Source organism: Phyllobates terribilis, unplaced genomic scaffold, assembly GCF_046119375.1.
Source record: "Phyllobates terribilis strain yellow unplaced genomic scaffold, ASM4611937v1 Scaffold_4__5_contigs__length_816908805, whole genome shotgun sequence".
NCBI classification, from domain to species: Eukaryota; Metazoa; Chordata; class Amphibia; order Anura; family Dendrobatidae; genus Phyllobates; species Phyllobates terribilis.
Genome location: NW_027362764.1, coordinates 717,671,597 through 717,695,918, shown reverse-complemented (window position 1 = coordinate 717,695,918; position 24,322 = coordinate 717,671,597). Strand labels below are relative to the sequence as shown.

At 47.6% G+C, this 24,322-nt stretch overlaps 1 protein-coding gene across 2 annotated transcripts in view; it reads right to left on the bottom strand.

Moving 5' to 3' along the window:
- CTHRC1 (collagen triple helix repeat containing 1) overlaps positions 1 to 23,962 on the bottom strand; it is a 93,311-nt gene extending 69,349 nt beyond the window's left edge. Inside the window, exon 1 of one of the 2 annotated variants that reach the window (XM_073676782.1) lies at positions 23,711 to 23,962. In XM_073676782.1, coding sequence (XP_073532883.1) covers positions 23,711 to 23,836 — 126 coding nt within the window. In that variant the 5' untranslated portion in view covers positions 23,837 to 23,962. Of the gene's footprint in view, positions 1 to 21,627; positions 21,678 to 23,710 lie in introns of those variants that run through there. The other variant, XM_073676783.1, reaches the window with a different exon arrangement.
- Positions 23,963 to 24,322: the final 360 nt, after the last annotated feature.

The following is a 24,322-nucleotide window of genomic DNA, read 5'->3' as shown; positions in this document are numbered from 1 at the left end:
CCCACTCCCAAACCGGTCATGCTGAAGGATGTTGCAGGTAGCAGATCGCTCTCCGCGGCGTCTCCAGACTCTGTCACATCTGTCACGTGCTCAGTGTGAACCTGCTTTCATCTGTGAAGCGCACAGGGCGCCAGTGGCGACTTTGCCAATCCTGATGTTCTGTGGCAAATGCCAAGCGTCCTGCACGGTGTTGGGCTGTGAGTACAACCCCCATCTGTGGACGTCGGGCCCTCATACCACCCTCATGGAGTCGGTTTCTAACCGTTTGTGCAGACACATGCACATTTGTGACCTGCTGGAGGTCATTTTGCAGGGCTCTGGCAGTGCTCCTCCTGTTCCTCCTTGCACAAAGGAGGAGGTAACGGTCCTGCTGCTGGGTTGTTGCCCTCCTATGGCTCCCTCCACATCTCCTGGTATCTGCTCCATGCTCTGGACACTACGCTGACAGACACAGCTACCCTTCTTGCCACAGCTCGCACTGATGGGCCATCCTGGATGAACTGCACTACCTGAGAAACTTCTGTGGGTTGTACTGTAGACACGGCCTCATGCTACTGTACCTCTAGGGGTGAGAGCAATGGCAAAATGAAAAAGTGACCAAAACAACAGCCAAAAAGGATGAGAACAGAGAAATGGTCTGTGGTCACCACCTGCAGAATCACTCCTTTATAGGGATATCTTACTAATTGTCAATAATTTCTACCAGTTGTCTGTTCCATTTGCACAACAGCAGGAGAAATTGGTTCACAATCAGTGTTGCTTCATAACTGGACAGGTAGATTTCAAAGAAGTGTTATTGACTTGGAGTCACATTGTGTTATTTAAGTGTTACCTTTATTTTTTTGAGCAGTGTATATTATGTTCATGTCAAAATACTCTTTGTTATGAAGGTTAGACTGCCTCTTTAAGGATTATCCTCCCCATAGCAATGCACAGTTACTCTGAGTGACAGCCGCACATAGGACTCCAGGTAATAAATATTAAGACATTTTGTGGAGCAGTTCAATTAAAAGAATTAGCTGGCATGTCATCACTGGCTGAATCACGGGCCTGGAATGTGAGCGCTGGGAGAAGAAGGAGGATCAGGCTCTCCAACTGTGTTTTCCCAATAAAGAAGGTGAATATTTGGTGTTGAGTGAGCCCCTTGCATTCTACTTATGGAGCCACTTCACATTCCTTTACAGCTCACATCGGGAGTGTCAGGAGTGAAGTGGCAGCAACTCTTAGTTCTTCATATGACCACAGGTGCCTAGATTTACCTTGACACCACCATCTTTCATCTAATTTTTCTATTATCGGAGCATTTACTGTGTATGAGACGGAACTAGAAAATTAAGTAGGTGAGTTTGAAATGAGTGGCATGTGCAGAACGCCATGGCAAATCCTACTAAATCCCCGGCTACAGCCTTACCCCTAGGCCGGTTCAGATGAACATATGCAAAATTCATCCATTTTTCATTGAAATTGTCATTCGTATGTCTGTTTTTTGTTTTTTTTTCACATCCTTTTTTTACATCTGTATGGCATCTGTTTTTTACGTGAGCGGTTTAATAAATAATAGAAGTTAGAATACAGTTTCTGATCTTAAAGGGGTTATCTAAGACTATTTTTTTTACTATGTGCCTAAGAACTAACAGGTAGGTAGTTGCTAACTGCCTCCACCGGCATAAAGCAGTCACAGGCCGCTCCTGCCAGCGACTCAGTGACTACTGCTGGTATCACGTTGAAAAATCAGCGGCTTCTCTTCTGCTTTGCTCTGTTGGCGGGGCGTGACTGCTGACATCATTCTAATTGATACCCTGCTCCCCGTTGCCTAACTGCGGGGAGCCGGCGGAAAATCAGCATGATGTTTGCAGTCACGCCCCGTCAACAGAGCTGTTGTCATAGAGCAGCTGAATCACCGTCAGGAGCAGTTGCTGACAGATCTAAGCCGGATAGGACAGCCAGGTAGCTAATAACTACCTGCCTGTTAGTTTTTAGGCTCATAGTAAAGAAAAATAGTCCTGGATAACACCTTCAATAATTGTAATCAATTAGTGAACCATGCATGATATATGGATGTTGACCCGTATGTGATCCTTTTTTTGTGCACACATTGACTTATAATGGGCGAGTCTGATCCAGAATATAGATCAGAGTAATGCATGCTGCGATTTTTACACACCGAATGAATGAATGAATGAGCCCTTAAAGTGATTTTCAACCCCTCAAATTTATTAAAATAGAATAAAGCTTACAATAGAATAAAATAACTAAACAGGTTGATCCACATGGGAACTATATGCAGTGTTAAAAATTTGCCACAAAAATTTGCCACAAAAATTCATGGGAATTTGCCACATTTGTTATGCCCATGGTGAAATCTACAATACGAGTCAACAGTGAGTACATGATGTTTCAGAAATCTCATCCATGATGCTGTTACTGTAATGAATGCAGGATCAATTTTCCATTCTGCAAATCGTAATCAAAAATATGCTACGACCCTTTTGCACATACCCTAATAACTTACCAATCCCTTGTCGATTCCAAACCAGTGGTTACTTGGCTGCAAGAAAAATGTGTGGACTCTTTGGGCCCGATTCATTGAGAACGGCATTGTTCACACCAGTCTTGATGAGGGGACGTGCTGGAGTCACACGCTCTTGATTCATAAAGAGATGCAGGTCTCTTAATGAATTAGGCGCATCTGACGAGTGTCCTCCATGCCAAGACAGAAATCTCACTCCAGTCAGGATCTAGAATACGATTTCCAGCATAGAGAACGCCACAGATCATCATGAACTAGACGAGCTGTGGCGTCACCATTATTTTCTGGTGGGCGAATCTGCATTTTTTTTTCCTGAATTGTCTTTTTTAGCCTTTTTTGGCCATTTCCTGAGCACTTTTTTGTTGCCTTTGGCCACCAGCAGATCTTTTTTACCGTTTTCCCAGCATGTTTGGGGCATTTTTTTACTGGTATTTTCCAGATGTTTTTTTAATTCCAAGCAACAGTGAAGAAACCGCTTGCAGTTTTTGAAGCAAAAATGTTGTCAAAATGCTCAAAAAGACGCTCCAGCAGCTTCTGAGTTTGTTATGAGCCTTCCCATTAACTTGTATTGTAAAGTACAGCGTAATTTTCAGGTGGAAAATGCCTAAAGAATGGTCTGGTCACTTTTTTTTAACCGCTTGGAAACTTGAAGTGGTTAAAAGATGACAAAAGACTGAGCATATGAACAGCAAGTCGTTTTTACAAAGAAATACATATGTTCTGAGCACTTGTTCATGTGGATTTTGGAACAGACCTGAAAAAAACACGTGAGAAAATGTTGTGTGCACCTAACCTTATTATTTGGGAAACCAACAGCAAGTTTTAAGTAAAAAAAAAATAATAATTTCCAAGCCGGCAACCGTTTAACTCTAGTGCACATTCAAAACAGCATCAATTCTTCTAGGGACACTTGTTCGTGCACACAGTTTTTGAAGAAACTTGGCAGCGAGGTTGTTCCAAACATCTTGGAGAACTAACCACAGATCTTCTGTGGGTGTAGGCGTGCGTGACGCGCCCCTGGGCCTGTGTCGCGCTGCGTTGCGCACGCGGGAGCTTACCCGGAGCCGGATCTCTTGAGGGTTGTAGTCTCGTGGCGGTGACCCGGTCCGTGCCCAGGGAGTCAAACTGAGCGGCGATGTAACAGCGGTAGATGTAGGACGACTACGCCACCCGTTGAATGCAGCTATGGAGCTGCCGCTGCAGGACAGTCCGCTGAGGCCGGTGGATGGATGGTGCAGCGTAGATGGTATAACCCCCAACGGGAGGGGTATGGCCTCAGGGCAGCAGATGTGGATGATGGGGGTAGCAGGAACCACTCAGAGACGGTGCGGTGTAATTCAGGGTCTTTACTGGTAACAACGATAGACCCTCCCGGAGTACTTGCTAGTGAACGGGGCCTGGTCAGTCCTTGAGCAGATGGGATCTCCCCTGGCCAGGCGGAGTTGTAGGCCTCCCAAACTGACTGTACTCTTCTGGCTACCTTGCTAGAAGCGGATATAAGTAGCCCACGTCCCTGAGTGTACCGTGTGGTGCTCACCCGTATGGCCGGTGACTCGGGGCCTTCTAATGGCTTCCGCTCCACGATGGCGGTGCTGGTCCCACGCGTGTGACCGTGCCTTCGGGTTTCTGGGCCTAAGGACCTGAAATCCCCTGCCGGTCGGCTTCTGCTGCTGGGTAAGAGTTAGTCCCCACAGCCTCGGACGCCGGGTCCGGTAAGAAAGCTTCTCAGTCAGGGCGAGCTCTGCAGCTGCCAGCCCCTGACTCGTAGTAGTATTGCTTCTGCTGTTTCTTGTCTCTACTCTCCTTGACTGCTAACCCTGCTTCAGCCCCGGGTTTATATAGGGGAAGTTCTTCCCCTCCCAAGACTGGGCAGGAGGTGTGGCATGCACAGGATCCCTGACCAAAGGACCTCCCACCTGCTCTCAGACATAACATTACATTACTGTGGAAACCAGACCCCTGGGGTGCCACATTCCCCCCTAGTAAAATTTAGTACTCCGGGACTAAACACATTTTAGAAAAACATAACAAGATATAACAATAACAATACAATAAGAAACACATAAAGGTGGTCACGGCATGTCCGTAACCGGGTGCAGTCTTTGAAGAAAGCAAGGTGTCCATTTCACCAAAACAGGGAGACGTAACCAGGTAGGGGTCTGTCCTACCCCGAGTCCTTAACAGTCTCTAGTCCATACTGGGTTACGCTCCAACTAATTGTACAAGGATTCCCGGTAAATCCACCAAGGATTCCTAAAAATAACTGGAAACACAAAATTATACACAAGCAACAATACACAGATAAACATAAATAAAACAATTTATACACTTCAAATCCTCCAGCGTGCGGGTAACTGGCCTCTAGTGGCCCTAGTGGACCTACGGAGCTGACTGTCTGGCCCTGAACTACAGGGTGTAGGAGCTGTCAAGGGTAAACTGGGCAGCTGTCTACCGGCTCTTTGTCTCACTAGGGGTACGGCAGGCTCACTATAAGCAGAGGGTTGATCCTCCTGTTCTGCTTGTGTGGAGTCTTCTGCCTCCTGGACCGGCTGTTCTTCCAGCTCTACCTGTTGCTCCGTAGGTGCTTGGGATGCTGGATGGAGGAAGGTGAGTACGGGTACCACAACTGCACCATTGACTTGAGTCCAAGACCGAGGGAAGTCCCCGAGCACAGTACTAACCATATCCTCCCTTTCCTCTACGGGTCGATGGTCTTCTTGTTCCTCTTCAGGGTTCCTCAGTTGTTCAGGACACTTCTTCAGGTGGTCCCGGGATACAATGGCTGTGGTTTCCCCTCCGTCTTTACTGATGGTACAAACCTTCGGGTTCTCGTGGCTTGAGGGCAGTACGGTGTACGGGTCCTTCTCCCACTGGTCGTCCAACTTGTGGAGCCGTCTCTTCCTCTTCAAGACCTGCTCTCCGGGTACCAGGGGAACAGCGGGAGCATACTGGTTGTAAGTTCTCTCTTGTCTTTCCCTAGCCTGACAGAGACTTCGCTCCACGCTCTCCTGTACTCTCCGGTACTGCTGCTGCCTCTCTGTGTCCCAGTCTGTTTCTGGTGAAGTGTCCTCGGGTGTCAGGACTCCCATTTCCAGGTCAACAGGTAACTTACCAGGTCTTGCCCTCATTAGGTAAGCCGGGGTACAGTTGGTGGAACCTACCGGGATGTGGTTGTATAGGTCCACCAGATCGGGCAACTTCTCAGGCCACAGACTGCGTTCTTCCAGGGGCAACGTTTTTAGAAGATCCATTACCACCTGGTTCATTTTCTCACAAAGTCCATTAGTTTGCGGATGGTAGGGTGTCGTCCTTATCTTCCGGCAGCCATACAGATTGCAGAATTCCTGGAAGACCTCCGCTTCAAAGGCAGGTCCCTGGTCCGTCAGCACTTGGTCCGGGTACCCGTGTGGACGGCAAAAGTGCTGCTGGAAGGCTCTAGCTGCTGTTTGAGCCGTTAAGTCCTTGACGGGGACGACAACCAGAAACCGGGAGTAATGATCCACGATGGTTAACGCGTAGACGTAGCCACTTCTGCTTGGGGTCAGTTTTACATGATCCAAGGCTACCAGTTCCAACGGTTGCCGGGTGACGATGGACTGCAGGGGAGTCTTCTGGCTGGCACGGTCCTTCCTTCTCAGGTTGCACGGGCCACAGTCTCTGCACCACTTCTCGATGGTTCCCCTCATGCCTACCCAGTGGAACCGCTCGCGCAGCAGGAACTCCAGCTTCTTCCACCCGAAGTGTCCAGCTCCGTCGTGGTATGCCTCCATCACCATGGCTGCGTCTCTTCGTGGCACCACTACTTGCCAGAGTAATTCATGCGTCCGGGAGTTAACCATTCTGCGGCACAACTTCCCTTTGTAAAGGAACAGTCGACTCTTCTCTGCCCATAGTTGTTTGGCTTCCTCCGGAGCGTCTGGTTCAAGGCGAGCCTCCGGCCGAGTCAGCATCTCCTTCACCAGTCGGACGGCAGGGTCGCTGTCTTGCGTTTCCGCCCAGTTGTAGTGGGGTAAGGGGTTCAACGTAGCAGCCTGCTTACTCCTTACCCGGTGGGAATACTGGATAGTCCCATGACGGTGGAACGCAGGGAGTTCAACTTCTTCCAGTCCCTCCGGATCTTCTCCTCCGTCCGGCAGGTTGGGCATCCTGGACAGGGCGTCCGCGTTGGTATTGGAGCGTCCTGCCCGGTATTTGATTGTGAACTCGTAGTTGGACAGACGGGCCATCCACCTCTGCTCCAGGGCCCCGAGTCTTGCCGTGTCCAGGTGTGTCAACGGGTTGTTATCCGTGTACACGGTGAACCGGGAAGAAGCGAGGTAAAGCTTAAAGCGCTCTGTGACTGCCCATACTACGGCCAGGAACTCTAGCTTAAATGAGCTGTAATTCTCGGGGTTCCTTTCGGTGGGTCGCAGTTTTCGGCTGGCGTAGGCGATTACTCGTTCCTTCCCCTGCTGGATCTGGGACAGTACGGCTCCTAGCCCGATGTTACTGGCGTCGGTGTAGAGGATAAAGGGCTGGCTATAATCCGGGTACGCCAGGATTTCGTCCCCCGTGAGGGCCATCTTCAGCTGGCGGAAGGACTCTTCTTCCAGCTCCTCCCATTTGAAGGGCGGCTTCTGGTTCTTGGCCTTCCGGGACTGGCCTATCAGGAGGTCCTGCATAGGTGCTGCCTTTTTAGTGAAACCGGGAATAAACCTTCGGTAGTAGCCTACCAACCCGAGGAACTGCCGCACTTCTTTTACGCTGGAGGGGCTTGGCCATTCCTTAATTGCGGTGATCTTATCAGGGTCGGGAGCCACTCCGTCAGCGCTCACCACGTGTCCCAGGTACTGCACCTTTGGTTTCAGGAGGTGACACTTGGAGGGTTTCACCTTTAGGCCGTAACTTGCCAGAGCTTCGAACACTTCCGCCAGGTGTTTCAGGTGGTCCTCATACGTCTTGGAATATACGATGACATCGTCCAGGTACAACAGGACCGTCTCGAAGTTTCTGTGGCCCAGACAACACTCCATTAGTCGTTGGAAGGTTCCCGGTGCGTTGCAGAGTCCGAACGGCATGCAGGTGAACTCGCTAAGTCCCATCGGGGTGGTGAATGCGGTTTTCTCCCGGTCCGCCTCTGCTACAGGAACCTGCCAGTACCCGCTAGTGAGATCCAAGGTAGAGAAGAAGTTAGCAGATCTTAAAGCAGCCAATGACTCCTCTATCCTTGGTAAGGGGTACGCATCATTGTGGGTGATACGATTGATTTTCCGGTAATCTACACACATCCTCATGGTGTTGTCTTTCTTTCGGACTAAGACTAGTGGAGCTGCCCAGGGGCTACAGCTATCCCTGATCACCCCAGCCTCCTTCATGTCTCTAAGCATCCCCTTGGCGTGTTGGTAGTGGGCAGGGGGTACGGGTCGATACCTCTCTTTTATAGGAGGATGGTCTCCCGTGGGGATGTGGTGTTCTACCCCCTTGACTCGCCCGAAGTCTAACGGGTGTTTACTGAACACTCTCTCGTACTCCTGAACCACCCGATAGACTCCTTGTTTCTGGTGTGCGGGAGTGGAGTCAGTACCCAGATGTAGTTGCTGACACCAGTCCTCCATGTTTTTCTTAGAGCCGTTACCTTCCTCCGGGTGAGATGGAGGCAAGGGTTCCACAGATTGTATAGAATTTTGGTTAATGGTATATAATTTGGCTAGCGTGGCATACCGGGGCAGGTACACTTCCCTCTCCCCGATATTTATTATGCGAACGGGCACCCTCCCATGGCGTACATCAACCACCCCCCGTGCTGTCAAAATGGTGGGCCTACTGTCCGAGTAAACTGGTTCTACCATTGCCTGGTAATCTCTACCTCTCAGACCAATAGCTGCCCGGCACCAAATCATCATTTCACTTTTTGGGGGCATGGCAATAGGAAAAGTGTCACACATTCTTACGCTACCAATCTCACCGCCGGAGAGTTCCACCTGTTGCCGTCGCATCAGTGCCCGGATCTCTTTCTGGAGCACCCGCTGCTCGCCGGAGCTGGCGTTCTTGGCAACCTGCTGTAAAAGGAAAATCACCTCTGCAAGACAATTTTCAATTACATTAGTTCCTAGAGTTATTTTTGGGTGACTCTCATGTTTGTCAATATCTACAATGATCAGTCCCTGTGCTACCAGTTCGACTCTACCGATTTTGATGGTCACCTCTTTAAATCCAATCTGTGGCACGGGCTGGCCATTGCTGGCGATGATACTCAAGTCGTCGTCAGGGTAGCGGGTAATATCCGAGTCATTCCAGTACTGCTTAAAGAGCACGTACGGGATGGTGGTGACCTGTGACCCGGTGTCCAGTAGGGCACTCATGGGAATGCCATCCAGTACCACAGGCAAGACTGGACGTCCTCCCACATATCTGTCGCGCCAGTTCGATGGGCCTGATGATCTTTTTCCTGGGGGTTGGCCCTCTACCCCAGGTTGTGCCCGTTTAAAGAACAGTACCTTGCCATATGTCCAGGTTGATTGCAGCGGCGGCAGATGGGTCGTCCGTCCTCGCTGTATCGGTCACTGGGTCTTCCTCTGGCCGGTGGGGTCCTCCTTGGTCGACGCCACGGGATGTCCTCCGGTCCGGATGCCAGCTGGATCTTCCCTGGGGTGGAAGCCTGTAAAGACTGCACAGTTCGGGTTAGCGCAGCAACGCTCTTAGCTAGCTCTTGGACCTGATGGTGTAGGTCTGGAGCCGGGTCATTGTCCAAAGCCTGCGCATCAGCTCCCACAGGCCCTGCCGACAAGGGCGCCGCCTCCTGGTGGTAAGTGATAGCAGGGCGCTTGTGGGTCACAACGCCACCCGGTGCCGGTTCTCGGAGCACCCGGATGGCTCTGTCCTTGAACTGTGCAAAGCCCAGATGGGGATCCTGTAAGGCCATTGCCCGCAACTGGGTTCGGTGGGTATTACAAAACAGTCCCTCTATAAACTGTTCGGTCAACAGCCTGTCCTCGTTTCCCACTCCATCAGGGTCGGTCTGCTTAATGGCCCTCAGGGCCTCTTGTAGGTTTAGTGCATAGTCCCTTATACTCTCATGCGCTCGCTGCTTGCACCCGTAGAATCTAAGCTTAATCTCGGCTGAGGTGCGGGTATCAAAGGTGTCCTTCAGCCGGGTTAGTATCCCTGCGACAGTCTTCCTCCCAGGTGGCCAGGATTTTACTTCCCTTTTGGCTGCCCCGGTTAGTTGGGCCACCAGGATGCTCACTTTTTGCTCTTCTGTGAGGGGGTACACCTGGAAGAGGCTATCCAGCTTTTCTCTAAAGTCATGCAGGGTATGTGACTCCCCTGAGTACTGGGGTAGCCAAGCTGCTCCCGGGATATAGGGCATGGTGAAGGGCATAACTGCAGCAGCGGTAGCGCTGGCGGGGGTTGAGGCAGTGAAGCTCTCCTCCGTATCCGACATCTTCCTACCCCCTAGTGGACCGTGGCCTACCTTGCGATGATCCTCTTCCGTAGGCCGCGGCTCCGCAGTGGATCGTCAGGGTTGAGGACCTTCCGTCGCGCTCCTGTGACGTCGGCGTCTGCTGGGCTCCTTCCAGGACCTTACGCAACGTCCGGACGTGAGGCGGGGTTTCAGTTCTCGCGCGCTTTCGGAGTCCACGCCCCTCTTCTTCCCGCGCGGCGTCTTCAAGATGGCGTCCAACGGCGGGAAAACTCCACGGATGGCGGGAAGAAGGCAGAAGATGGCGCCGGATGGCGGGAAAACTTCGCGGATGGCGGGAAGAAGACAGAAGATGGCGCCGGATGGCGGGAATCTTCACCACTGGTAAGTTTGAACAGTCTTTTTCAGGCACGCAGTACCCGGTGGTTGCGGGCACGAAATCCTGCCGACTACGCCAAAGTTGACGCGCCCCTGGGCCTGTGTCGCGCTGCGTTGCGCACGCGGGAGCTTACCCGGAGCCGGATCTCTTGAGGGTTGTAGTCTCGTGGCGGTGACCCGGTCCGTGCCCAGGGAGTCAAACTGAGCGGCGATGTAACAGCGGTAGATGTAGGACGACTACGCCACCCGTTGAATGCAGCTATGGAGCTGCCGCTGCAGGACAGTCCGCTGAGGCCGGTGGATGGATGGTGCAGCGTAGATGGTATAACCCCCAACGGGAGGGGTATGGCCTCAGGGCAGCAGATGTGGATGATGGGGGTAGCAGGAACCACTCAGAGACGGTGCGGTGTAATTCAGGGTCTTTACTGGTAACAACGATAGACCCTCCCGGAGTACTTGCTAGTGAACGGGGCCTGGTCAGTCCTTGAGCAGATGGGATCTCCCCTGGCCAGGCGGAGTTGTAGGCCTCCCAAACTGACTGTACTCTTCTGGCTACCTTGCTAGAAGCGGATATAAGTAGCCCACGTCCCTGAGTGTACCGTGTGGTGCTCACCCGTATGGCCGGTGACTCGGGGCCTTCTAATGGCTTCCGCTCCACGATGGCGGTGCTGGTCCCACGCGTGTGACCGTGCCTTCGGGTTTCTGGGCCTAAGGACCTGAAATCCCCTGCCGGTCGGCTTCTGCTGCTGGGTAAGAGTTAGTCCCCACAGCCTCGGACGCCGGGTCCGGTAAGAAAGCTTCTCAGTCAGGGCGAGCTCTGCAGCTGCCAGCCCCTGACTCGTAGTAGTATTGCTTCTGCTGTTTCTTGTCTCTACTCTCCTTGACTGCTAACCCTGCTTCAGCCCCGGGTTTATATAGGGGAAGTTCTTCCCCTCCCAAGACTGGGCAGGAGGTGTGGCATGCACAGGATCCCTGACCAAAGGACCTCCCACCTGCTCTCAGACATAACATTACATTACTGTGGAAACCAGACCCCTGGGGTGCCACATGCGCATATCCGTATGTCTCATCATATTACTCCAGGCAGACTCGATGATGTTGAGATCAGTGCTCTGTGGGGGCCGTATCATCACTTCTAGGATTCGTTGTTCTTCATTACGCTGAAGACAGTTCTCAAAGGGGATGCCCGAAACCTAACCTATTACTCAATATACTCTAAATATTTAAAAGTAAAAAATAACTGCTTTTGTAATGTACATCAATTAAAAATTCCCTACTGTTCCCTCTGTGTCACGCAAGGTGTGGGAAAGACCAAGTGCAACACGAAGGGAAGAGGGGAAGGGAGCCCAGACACTAGAGAAAGGGGGAGTGGAGACCTCCTAGGCTGATCTGATATCACCCTGTCTCCCCTAACGTCCCTATATTGGTTCCTGAATTTCTCTAGAGCTTGGCCCTAGATAGGAAAGTGGGGGATGAGCACTAGTCAGTCCCCACTAACAACTAAAGACAACAAGGAAGACAAACACGGGAGAATAGTAACTTAGCTTGAGCTGACTTCAGAGAGATTACACCACACATCCTAGCACCAGAGAGGAAGTAAATAGACTGCAGTATCTCCAAGCCTTCACAAGGGAACCTGTGAATATCACCGGCGCCTCCTTGTAGCAAACAGAATGTATTTAAACACCCAGGCCTGGGTGTCAATTAGCAGGAGGGAGGTAGCCACTGGGTCCTAGAGTGATACAGATTTAAAAAGGAGTCTGTAATGCCAAATGAAGAGATTTTCTGCAACCAACTGCAGGGAGACTGTCTGTCACATCTGAAACACCCGTGACACTCTGTACTTTAACTACCTTTGTCTGTTTTTTTTTCCACTGCCGATGATGTTCTGTTTGAGTCTCTCCACATTCACTGGGGATTCTCAAACACAATGTCATCAGGGGCCGGGGCTCTGCTGTCTTTCACTCCTGCCCTGAAATGAGACGCAATTCATGCTTTGATGCTGTTTTGAAGCCAAAGGACTGTCACCTCAAATATTGATTTGATTTAGATTTCTTTTTGGTTCATTTATTTCGCATTTGGTTAATCGATAAGAATAAACTATTATAATTTCTATTTTTTAAAGCATTTTTACTTTGCAGTATTTTTTCCACACCTGCCTAATACTTTTGCACAATACTGTATATTTATACACTTCTCAACATTAAAATTGTAGCACCAAGAAGGAAAAGTAAAAGAATCCTAGAAATCACAGGATGGATAGACATGGTAATGATCTGCAAGTGATGAGAAAATGGAAATACGATTTTCAAAACAATTGATTTATTGTGTATCAAGTATGAGAGCAGAAATTCCCGCACTTGCATGTCTTGGCTGCTATCAGTGAGGTTATTAATGGTTGTCTGAAGGATCTTCTGCCTCGCTGAATGTGACGTGCCCCCTGGGCCGTGGGGCACCCAGCGCCGAGCCGGTAGATGCTGGGGGATGTCACAGTGGCGGTGGCCCGGTCCGTGGCCCAGGGCGGTCAACAAAGAAAGGGGAAATTGGGTTTATATGGGGTTTTGGAATAGTTTGTGACGCCACCTGTGGTGCCTGGTAAGGATTACCAGCGCTGCGACAGTCCTCTGAGGCAGATGTTAGGGCAGCTTATGATGGAACGGCTCCCCACAGGTGGAGCGGGCCTCAGGGCAGAGTGGGGAAATGGATGGTGGAACAGATGAGAGACGGCAAGGACGGTTCAGGGAGAAATGACGGACACTCACACGGGGGTTCGCTTCGGTACCTTTACTGGTGTAGATGCAGGTATGGTCCAGGGTACTCAGTACGAAGGGTGCACTTCTGGACTCTCCCCAGTGAGCGGGTGTAGGGCCTCCTGATCCATTGCTTTCACTTGCTAAGCTTCTGACCTGCCGGGAGCTAGGCCTGGATTGATTACTGTCTCTCTCTCTTGCACCTGCTGACCTGGTGGTAGGGCCTTCTCTTGGAGATCACTCTCCCTGGACGCTGGGGCCTCCGTGACTCCTAGCCCTGGTACGGTAGTCAGCGTTGGTCGACCTGGGACTTGTAGTCCTCCAGGTATCCGGTGGTCCCTACTGGGTATAAAGGGACCCTGTAGGTGCGGACCCGGTGTCCGGTGTATAGTTCGGGGTGAGCCTGGTACGCTCCTCTGCCCCCTCGTTACTCCTTCTCTCCTCTCGCCTTCGGCCACACTCAGGGCCCTCACTAGGCTTCAGTGCGTGCTGTAGGCCTAAACTTGCCTCACACAGCAGCCTGCGTGCTGCTCTCTCACTCAGCACACTGCACACTCATCACTAGCAGACTGACTAACTGCCTAGCTCCACCCTCCATATATATATATCCCTAACGGGCTCCCTCTGCTGGTATGAGGTGGAAGGGTGGCGGTGTTTGTATGTAATGAGGGCCTCTTGTGGAGAAGTCCGTCCATGCACCCTTTTGGGTCCTGTGGCACCTATGCGCAGCAGGGTGCCACAAATGCACTTAGGCATCAAGATCCACTGCTGGCAGCTCCTTTGTAATTGCCAAGCAATGATGTCCCAGATGTGCCCCATGGGAAACAATTCTGGAGATGCTGCAGGCCATGGTAGCATGTTTAGGCCACAAAGGCTGCTCACAGTAGCACAAGCAACATGGGGCCTGACGTTGTCATGTTGAAAAATGGCTCACCTTCATGTTCCCTTGTGAAGACCTCTTCACGGCATTATCCATGTGGTCCTAGACCAATCTCTGGCTATCATTTGCATCCAAGACAAAAGGTTCAACCTTCAAGAAAATAGCCTCTATTGCTTCTTTTCTTTGCATCATAAAATCTTCAAAGGATTTTGAGAGCGGTAGTGTGAGATCAATATAACCTGTAACTGGATGTTGGGTTTGTAGCCCACTGTCATGCATGCCTTCTGATAGAATGGATCACTAGTTGTTATTTTCCGAATCTGACAAGACTAAGTGGGCAATGCCATGAAGAGGCCTTCACTATGGCATGTCCCACCTGTCCTGCTCTCGGCATTATGGTGTGGAGGGGGGGCATAATGTATGGGACCGGACCACTATAGTGTTCATTCCAGGTGCACTAACAGCTCAATGTTATATTGATTTGGTTGTGGAATCAGTGGTACGGCCATTTATCCAAAGTGTCCCAGGAGCTGTTTTTTAATACAACGCCAATCCGTATGTTGTTCGTACTATTGTGAAACGTGCTACCATGGCCTGCAGCATCTCTGAGATGTTGTGAAAATGTTGTTTTAATTTTTCATCGCTTGCACATCATTAACATGTCTACCCATTGTAAGGTGGCTGCCAAACACTTAGTTGATGGGAGGTATATATCACAGAGGTGCATGTCCTCTGTGATGTAAACCTTGAGTAATACTCTAGTGCACATAGTACTAAGAGGCTTGTTTGTGCACCTGGGTCAGGTTTACAGGCAGCCTGAGAGATGGGCGGGTCCAAACCACCTCTAGGTGTGGTTCACATGATAAAATGGGGTCTGTTGTTTGAAACATGGCCTGTGTGTAGAGGTAAGAAGTCCTCTTGTGTGAGGTTTCCAGACTGAGCCGTTATACTGGATGCTATCCAGCCTGTGTGTCCTGGACTGTCTCTAAAGTGACTTTATTAGAATGGTTTACTTTGTTTTGCCTGAACTGACAGGCTGTTTGTTTTCCTTTGCTTGTGCCATGGTTCATGATGCACCAATAATCCAGCCTGGATATTTAAATGGAAACAGTTTCTGGGTTACTTCACCACACACTCAAGTGAGAAGCATTCTCACGTTTGGTGGAGAATGCCGGCAACGTTCCCAGGGAACATGTGTGACTGCTACAGAAGTACTGCATGTCTTGAGTGAAATCGGCTGTAAGCCAGGGAGCAATGTCAGACAGCATGGAGGACCTAATTAAACACCTGGTGCAAGTCCAGCAGCAGCACCAGCAACAGCTACAGCAACAAGAGCTGGCACAACAGGAGGCAGGTAAGCTGGTTATGCAACAGATCCAGCAGCAACAGCACCAGCAACACACCCTACAACAGCAGCAGCAGCAGATTGAATTACTCACAAAGGCGGTTCGTGGCACGGCGGAAGCTCCAACTCCAAGGTTAGCTGATGATTTTTCCATCCGGAAGGCGGTAAGGAGAGCCCTGCAGAAAATGACCCCGGGGTGACGACATAGAGACCTTTTTGTCCGTTTTTGAAAGGGTTGCCGAGAAGAAGAAACTCCCACCAGAGCAATGGGTAGAAGTACTGGCGCCATACTTAACGGGTCGCCCCAGAAAGCCTACAATGACTCAGCCTTACAAGACGCCAAGGAATGGGTAAAACTGAAAACTGAAATTTTGGTGCTCTTGGGGGTGACAATGACTGTCAAGGCACAACGGGTCCACCACTGGGCGTATCACCGTGAAAACCCCCCTTGCTCCTAAATGTTTGATTTGCTGCACCTGGTGCAAAAATGGCTGCTGAAGATGGTAGAGCGAGAGGTAATGGACTGATTCATGCATTCCCTTCCGAGGCCAATACAAACTTGGGTTGCCCAAGGTGATATCTGGAATGCCGATGACATGTGTGGAAAAAATACTTCAATTTCTATGTGATTAGCTATTTAAGTTTTTTTATGAGCCATGGTCACTTTTCCACTAAAGTACAGTTCTTACTTTTGGACAAAATGTATGAATAGAATCATAAATGTGTCTAAAAGTAAGACTGTGAGTCTAAGTTTTAGAAAGAGCAAACTTAGATACTTTTCATGAACTTGCTGCAATGTGTTAACAGTAACATTACAGCCGCCTTTGTCTTCACTGTAGAAAATTTTAGCAAGGGTATAATTTATGGATAATATTCCCCAACCTAGTGCCAGTAGTTGGTATAAATAGCACCAGATGCTGTAGGATATTGCTTTGGCATCTGCTCTATAATCACTGAGCCAAAATCTTACAATGGTAAGAAAATTATTTTTTTGTGGACTGAATATGCAATGACGAAAATTATTATCAGTTCCCGGAAATAGGCATTTACTGGATGTCAGTGTTACACTATTGACAGCAGCATCTAAGGGGTTAAACAGCAAGCAACTTTTTTTTTTCATCACCCATTTTCAGATCCCCCAATGCCTTTGTAGTAGGGACAGCAGCCACAGTTAGCTACTTATTGTCTACTAGGAAATCACAATCTACTATTCAATCATCAGAGTTCTAAATAAATGGGCTCCAGTTTAACCTAACATTTGGATGGGTGCCGGAATTGCAGTTTCATCCCTTGAGTTTGCCATGGAATTTAGGGAGCCTAAAGGGTCCCTTTGGCCCATATGACAAGACCACAAATTTTAAACATTTAAGATAGTTGGAGATCCTTTTGAACATTTTGAGCTTCTACTTACCCCACTGCCTCCAAGAATCCCCTTTTAGAGGGAAAGTCCCTGCTTTTGGACCAACTGATAGTAGAGACCCCGCAGAATCCCACTACTGCCACCAATGTAAATGAATGGCAGCAGAGAGACCCCACAGAATCCCACCGCTGCCACCACTTGTGATGGATCCACACCCCGCCACCCGCCTGACGTCATAGTTACGTCAGAACACATGACATAGATCTGCCCCATGCACCAACGTGACATTCCGCACCCCCTCTGGGACATGTAAGGTCAGGTTGGTACAGTTCTACACAGACACCCCCTGTCCACACGTGTACAGGAAGGCACCGGGAGTGAGAAGAGGTGGCCCACTCAGCCACTGACGTGACACCACTCTCGCTCACATCCCTGACAGGCTGAGAGGTCCCTTCACTAGCCCCAGTGAAGCAGAACCTTGTCGGCCTGGTAGAGCTGCCACCAGTTTCTATTAGATATAAGCCCCCCGGTCCGTTAATGGGAGTTATATCGGGCCAGAAACCAGCCCCGCTAGCATGAGGATTAAGCCGAACAACGGACGTGAGAGTTTGTGGATCGAGATAAAAGAGCAGCCCAAGGTTAAATTATATATTTAATTGCCGTAAGGGCACACTAGACATTACACGATATACATAAGGGTTATACATACATAATGGTCAGAGATGCAAACACAATAGTAGTGGTACAAAAGATATAAAGCAGTTATTACGAGTCATTTACCAATCAGATGAAAGGCCTGGCTTGTGGGAGAGGGGCTGCCACATAGGAGGCTTGTGGGGCTCTCTCTCTTTGTTGCAGGACTTCGTCCACACAATGTATCCTCGTGACCTCCCAGGGACAAAGACCATGGAGCCAGGGCTGCTGGAGCTCTTAACCTCTCTGGATCACTCCCCCTCCTGCCTGAACCTAAATATCGACCCTTGACTTCTCTCAGCTAAAAACTACAAAAACTAAAATGGCCTACACTTCCTTACGGGACGGTCCTATGGAGCCGGTTCTGGTGTCATCGGATCCAGCTACGCATGGAGACCAAGCACAATGGCCCTAGAAGCTCCGAAAGGCTGTGCCGTGTATCTCCCCATCCGAGCGCACTAGACAGGACTGGAAGCCAGGGTGACATTCCCCCGGTTCGGGTGTTTCCAAAAATCTAGTTGGAGTATCACTGGAATGTATTGTATTCCCATAACTTGGTGTTGAATTATAATTGTCTGACACAAAGGACCGCATGGCTTGGGATCCACAGGGAGTCTTCCTGTGCATCTCCACAGCTGCTGTGAGGCATTTGTCACTCCCTGCCTCTCAGCCCCCTCCCTTCTTCTTGATGCTGAATTGTTTGGTTTCAGTTTTGCATTTGTAGACCCCTATAATCCCTCACCAAACAGGGCACTATGACTGACATGGGATTATGTTTTCAATATTCTTCACACTAGCATAAGCAAGTTATCAACTATCCACTAGATTGGTGACAACTGTTAGATCGGGGTTGGTTTGCTGGGACCCCATGATCAACAAACCTGTTATCAAGGTGTGCAGAATTATTAGACACCTTGCTTTCCTCATGCAAAATGGGCTAAGAACGAGATTTAACTGACTCTGAAAAGTCAAAATTGTTACAAGTCTTACCGAGGGAAGCAGCACTCTTGATATTACTGAGATATTGGGATGCGATCACAGAAACATCAAAAGTTTTGTTGCAAATAAAGAACAGGGTAGGAAAAAAATGTCTTGAGAAAAAAAGATGCACATTAACTACCAAAGATTCAGGAAGAACCAAATGTGAAGCGACCTGTAAGCCATTATCCTCCAGTGCTGTCATATTTCGGAACTGCAACTTCTCTGGTGCCCAGATGTTCAGTGCACAGAGACACGGCCGAGGTAAGGAAGGCTGAACCCGACCACCACTGAACAAGACACAGGTGGAATGCCAAGACTGGGCCAAGAAATATATTATGACAGATTTTTCAAAGGTTTTATGGACTGATGAGTGACTCTTGATGGACCAGATGGATGGGATGTGGCTGGATTAGTAACAGGCACAGACCTTCACTTCATCTCAGACCCCAGCAAGGTGGAGGTGGGGTACTGCTATGGGCTGGTATTATTAAAAATGAATTAGTTAAACCTTTTTTAATTGAAGATGGACTCAAAATTGCCTCCAAAACCTATTGTCAGTTTCTGAAAAACACGTTCTTCAAGCAGTGGTACAGGAACAAGTCTGCATCTTTCAAGAAAACCATGATTTTTCTGCAGGACAATGTTCCATCACATGCATCAACGTCTCCACTGCTCGGCTGCCAGTACAGGCCTTAAAGATGAAAAAATAATGACATGGCCCCTTCCTCATCGGACCTAAACCCTAGTGAGAACTTGTGGGCCCTTCTTAAATAGGAGATTTATGGTGAAGAAAAACAGTCACCTCTCTAATCAGTATCTGGGGGCTGAGGTTGGCGCTACTCAAAAAAGTTGATCGTCAACAGATGAAGAAACTGGCAGACTCCATGGATGGGGCTTATGACTGTTATTGAAAAGATGGGCCGCTATATTGCTCACTGATATTTGCTATGGAAATGTATTTTTGACCTGTTTGGTTATTATTCTCACTTTAACTTGAAAATAAACAATTGAGATCGGAAAATTTACGCTTTTCATTTAGTTGCATAATAATTCTGCACACAGAGATATTCTCCTAAGTAAGACAAAAACTCAATTTTACTTTATTAAACATTCAGGTTTCAGGATTATTAACCTTTTGGATTTACCAACAGCGCTGAAGTTGTTCAATAATAAAATTAATCATCGAAGGTACAAATTGCCTAATTGTACGCACTGTGTAGAGGACTTATATTTTTCATTTAATCTGGTTCTACCCTGGCAGTAAGCCAGGAAAAGGTGAACGAAGTATCAGGACATGCATGCGCCCCACTGCTCCATTCAAGTTTATGACAATGACGAAGACAGGCGAGCAAAGCCCATGGCTGACTACAAGTGTATGTAGGGTCAAAGGCTTGAAGTGAATTGAGCCAGTCGACACATGTGAAACCTGTTGCTCCATTACCAGAAGACAAAAAAACATATTGAAATAGGCTGCTTGGCTGGAACAAAGTCTCTTGATGCAAAAATAATAGAAGTTGTTTTTTTTTTATTATTGGACGTGTTTCTATACCGGGCTGTCATCTTTTTCAAGTAAAAAAAAAAACTAACATGTTGCTCCATTAAATTCTTACTGAATCCAAAATTTTGATCCGGGTAGAAACAGGGATGAAAGAAGGCTACTTCATAGTGGTGATGGACAGGGTCCCATTAGTGGGACCTACAGCTTTCTAACAGTGATCACATATTAAGTGGATAGGTGTTAATATGTCTCATCTGGAATATCTCAGGTTCTACCCTGACTGCATGAATGCGGCCCGTAGGAATAGAATGGAGTGGCAGGTCGCACATGCGCCCAGCTGCTCTATTCAACTTTGTGCACAAAGGGCAAAAGAAACATGCTGGCATTACCACCGCATCCAGTTTTAAAGGAAAAAATTGGATCTAACCAAACAAATCCAGATTATAATAGCCATGTCTTGCAGTGCACATCTTAATACTTGTAATAGATCATGAGATTCAGAGGAGAGCAAGAATGTGAGCCTGAAGAAGCATGTACTCATGCGAAACAGCTTTTGCTCATTTCACTGATGTCTCTGTCTGCAAATAAAGTGCATTTTACTCAAATTGCCGCTTCTCTGATTCTAGCCTGTCCAAAAGACCGCATCCAGGAGGAGTTAAATGGATCTAAGGTCGGGCATTTGCACTGTCTCTCAATTCAAGTCTCTGACAATGAAGATAACTGAACATGCGCCCTGCAACTTTACTCAACTTTGTGCACAGAGAGCAAATAAAACAAGCTGGCATTTCCATGAAATCCAGTTAATAGAAAAAAATTGGATCAAACAAGAAAAATCCAGATTATAATTGCCGTGTCTTGCGGTGCTCATCTTGATACTTGTAGTAAATCATGCGATTCAGAGGAGAGCAGGAGTGTGAGCCTGAAGAAGCGTGAACTCATGCGAAACAGCTGTTGCTCATTTCATTAATATCTGTCTGCAATTCTGTGACCAAAATAAATTACATTTTACTTAAATTGCTGCTGGAGTGTGCAGCTTCTCTGATTCTACCCTGACCACAAGAGGAAGGAGTTAAATGTATCTTAGGTCATGCATTTACCCTGTCTCTCAATTCAAGTCTCTGACACTGGAGATATCCAAAGGAGGCAGGTAATAACTTGTTTCGCCCTTGCAAGGATATTAATGGACAGTAGCAAAAGCATCTTTTAGGGTGGCACCGGACCTGTCTCCCATTAGGGCCAGAGACTGATGTGATGACCTGTGCACAGCTCTATCTGGATGATGATACGTGAATAAACAGAGCTTGCAGCCCCCTGGGCATTGTGCTCATGACTTCTCAGACTTTGTGGTCAGGCCAATACCTTCCCATGGTGGAGCAGTATTAGAATTTCGAGACAGAATAGATGAATCATTCAGTAGATATTTAGTCTATGCTATATTTATGTTAAATGTCTAATCCCACTTTAAAGCCCCGCTGTGTGACTGCAGGCAGTATCAGGAACATCATGTTAAATAGACACAATCATTTTGAGTACTAACGCAGATTCCTAAGAGACTTGTTAGTCCTGGTTACAGTCTAGCAAACACAGACGTACAATCGGCACGTCCACACAGACAGCGGTTTTACCACAGTTGGTGGCCCGCTTTCATTTTTTTTTTTTTATAAAGAAGAAGTTGTAAGAAAACTTTTCTGACACTACTTCTATAGAAAATCATACCCATGATATGTGTAAAAAAATCAGGTCTGTAAACATTGCCGAAAAGCAACAAAAAACCCCACAAAAGATGTCTTGTGAGTTAAAGCTCTATTACCTTTTTCTTGCAAGAATTTGCCATCCCCATGTGACCATTAGAGGTCTGAACTTCGGGACCCCACAATCCTAGTGGTAGAAACCCCTTTTGCAGTCTTTCAGCACAACGTCTCCATTTCCTATGTAAGGAACGCAAAATAGCTCCATCCTAGTGACCCAACTCCAGCACTGCTGGATATCGGAGCAAGACAATCTGTGACCAAAGGTATGTGCACCTAGAGTTTTTTAAGGAGTCTTCTGGTCGGCTCCAAAAGACACTTGTAAAAAAAATGGTTAAAAAAACTCTTGACAGACTCTCCCTATGTTCTGTCTTTTGAGCGTTTTTTTTCCGCTTTAGGTTTTGAGAAAAACCCGGTGAGACAAAAGGAAATGCATGTCCCATCTGCAAAGCGGCTCCTGGTGGAAAACGCTCCAAATGAGGAACTGTCCAACCAGGAGGCTGCAAAATAAGCTTCAGGACATTACTGTGCACATGTTCAGACTTCTTTGAACCGTCTAAGGGTTTGGAAACCTTGAAAAAAAAGTAATATGTTCATTCTCCAGGTGAAAAAAGGATTAAAATGCTGGTGAAGATGCTTTAGGAAAACGAAGGCCAGTGTTTTCCTGAAGCTTTTTTGCCTGAGAAAACTTGGTTCCGTTATAATCTTAAAGACGCTTTGTGCACATACACAAAGACGGATCATTTCATTAGAAAACTTGTTTTTGAATGCTTTAAAAAACTTTGTGTGCAGAAAACAAAAGTGTTATTCCCAACTACAAAATATATCTCCTATCCACATGTGTTTATTTTGCAATTAGTGGGGTCTGATTACTGGGACCCTCATTAATCTTAAGAAAGGATTTCTAAATTTCCCCATCAGTGGCTGCGTTTGTGCACTACCACTCCAATCATTTTTATGGAATTGTAAAGGGTCTTAAAAGGAATCTGTCAGCAGGTTTTTGCTATTTGAGAGCAGCATGATGTAGGGGCTGAGACCCTGATTCCAGGGATGTGTCACTTATTAGGATGTGTGTTGCTGCTTCAATAAAATCATTGTTTTATCAGTAGGAGATTATCACTACAGGACTAGGTGTCTTGTGCCTCCTAGTCAACCCCTCTATGTAACCCCGCCCTCTCTACTGATTGGCAGCTTTCTGCACAGTGTGCACAGGAAGCAGACAATCAGAGGTGTGGGCGGGGTTATATACAGCTCAGCATTCAGAGCTAGATCAGCTGAAGAGAAAACAGTGATTGTAACAAAATGACAGCAAGGAGCCCAGTAAGTGACTCATCTCTGGAATCAGGGTCTCTGCCCATACATTATGCGGCTCTCAGATATTATAACAAAAACTTGCTGACAGATTCCCGGCTCACTCATCTTTCAAATGAAACGCATTTTGAACATGAGCCCCCAAATACTTTCGTACAATCCCCATACAATACAGCCTAAACAATACCGCCATACAATGACTGAATGGTAATGGGCAAGGCTTATCATTTTAGGTGAATTAAACACGTGCACCAAATTATTACAATCGCTGCGTCATTCCATGTCCCAGATGAGATTACAGTCTTAATTATTCTTCATGGATTCAATTATCCACTAGAAAAAAGACCTCAGAAAATGTTCTACCTAGAGAGCGTAATCGTGAGCGCTGAATGTGGTATATGTGAAAATTCCAAAAATAATGAAAATTACACATTTTAGACAAAAATATCTCAATTGTATAAACAGATTCTAAGCTAAAATGTAACTTTTATCATAATGAGGGGGTCGAATCGGCAGATGGATAGAAATGTAGAGATGTACTAAGTAGTGAAGAACCTTCTGTAAACTGTAGCAAAAAAACATCTGCATCTACTTAAGACACGTCCTCCACCCACATATCACATACTATACACATATAATGTGTATCAAGCATGCAAGGCTACGTTATATCAGATACAATAAAGATATAACATGCATTGAGGATATTGTAACTGTTGTTTGGCCAAGAACTCTAGACCTTATTAGAACTTTCGAAATGACCATCTAAGGTCCTCCAAGGAAAAGGCTGGGCTAGTTAGGATGGTTGTAGGGGATATATAGGATGGTTTAACTCACTCTGTCTATGATGTCCAGGTCTTTCTGTCGCAATGTTCTCTGCTTCACCTTTTGGTTGTCAGGCTCAGATTGAGAAGGAAGAAGAAGACATGATGTGACCAGAAGAGCAGCCCAAAGTGATAGCATCTTGGGAGAAGATGGAGAGAAGAAAGGGAACTTTTGCAGGCACAGGATGAGAAGTGTGCAGCAGTGAATGGAAGTAGTGAGGGCTGCAGCTGAATCACACACTGTCTGCTTCTACTGAAGGACTGTGTTATTACATCTCTGACCGGCCAGTCCCTTGGGGGGATAGAGGAATTTTCAACTCCTGAATTTTAACTCCTCACCACAGAGAACACGTGCAAACTCTGAAGACCAACAAACCTTTTATTGTCAGAAAATAGCATTGCTTCCATCCAAAAGAAATAAATCCAAAAAGTTTTTTTTTTTCTGAAGGTTCAAAGCAAACCTCCTTGTAAAGAAGTGACTGAAGTACCATGTACCATATACCACCCCTTAGATCCCATCTGACGCCTCTCACCCAGCCAAACCAGAACTCTGCACTGATAAGGGGCAGTACCCCGAAACACAGTGTCTGCAAATTGAGTTTCTGGTTCTGGTTTAAATCCTAAG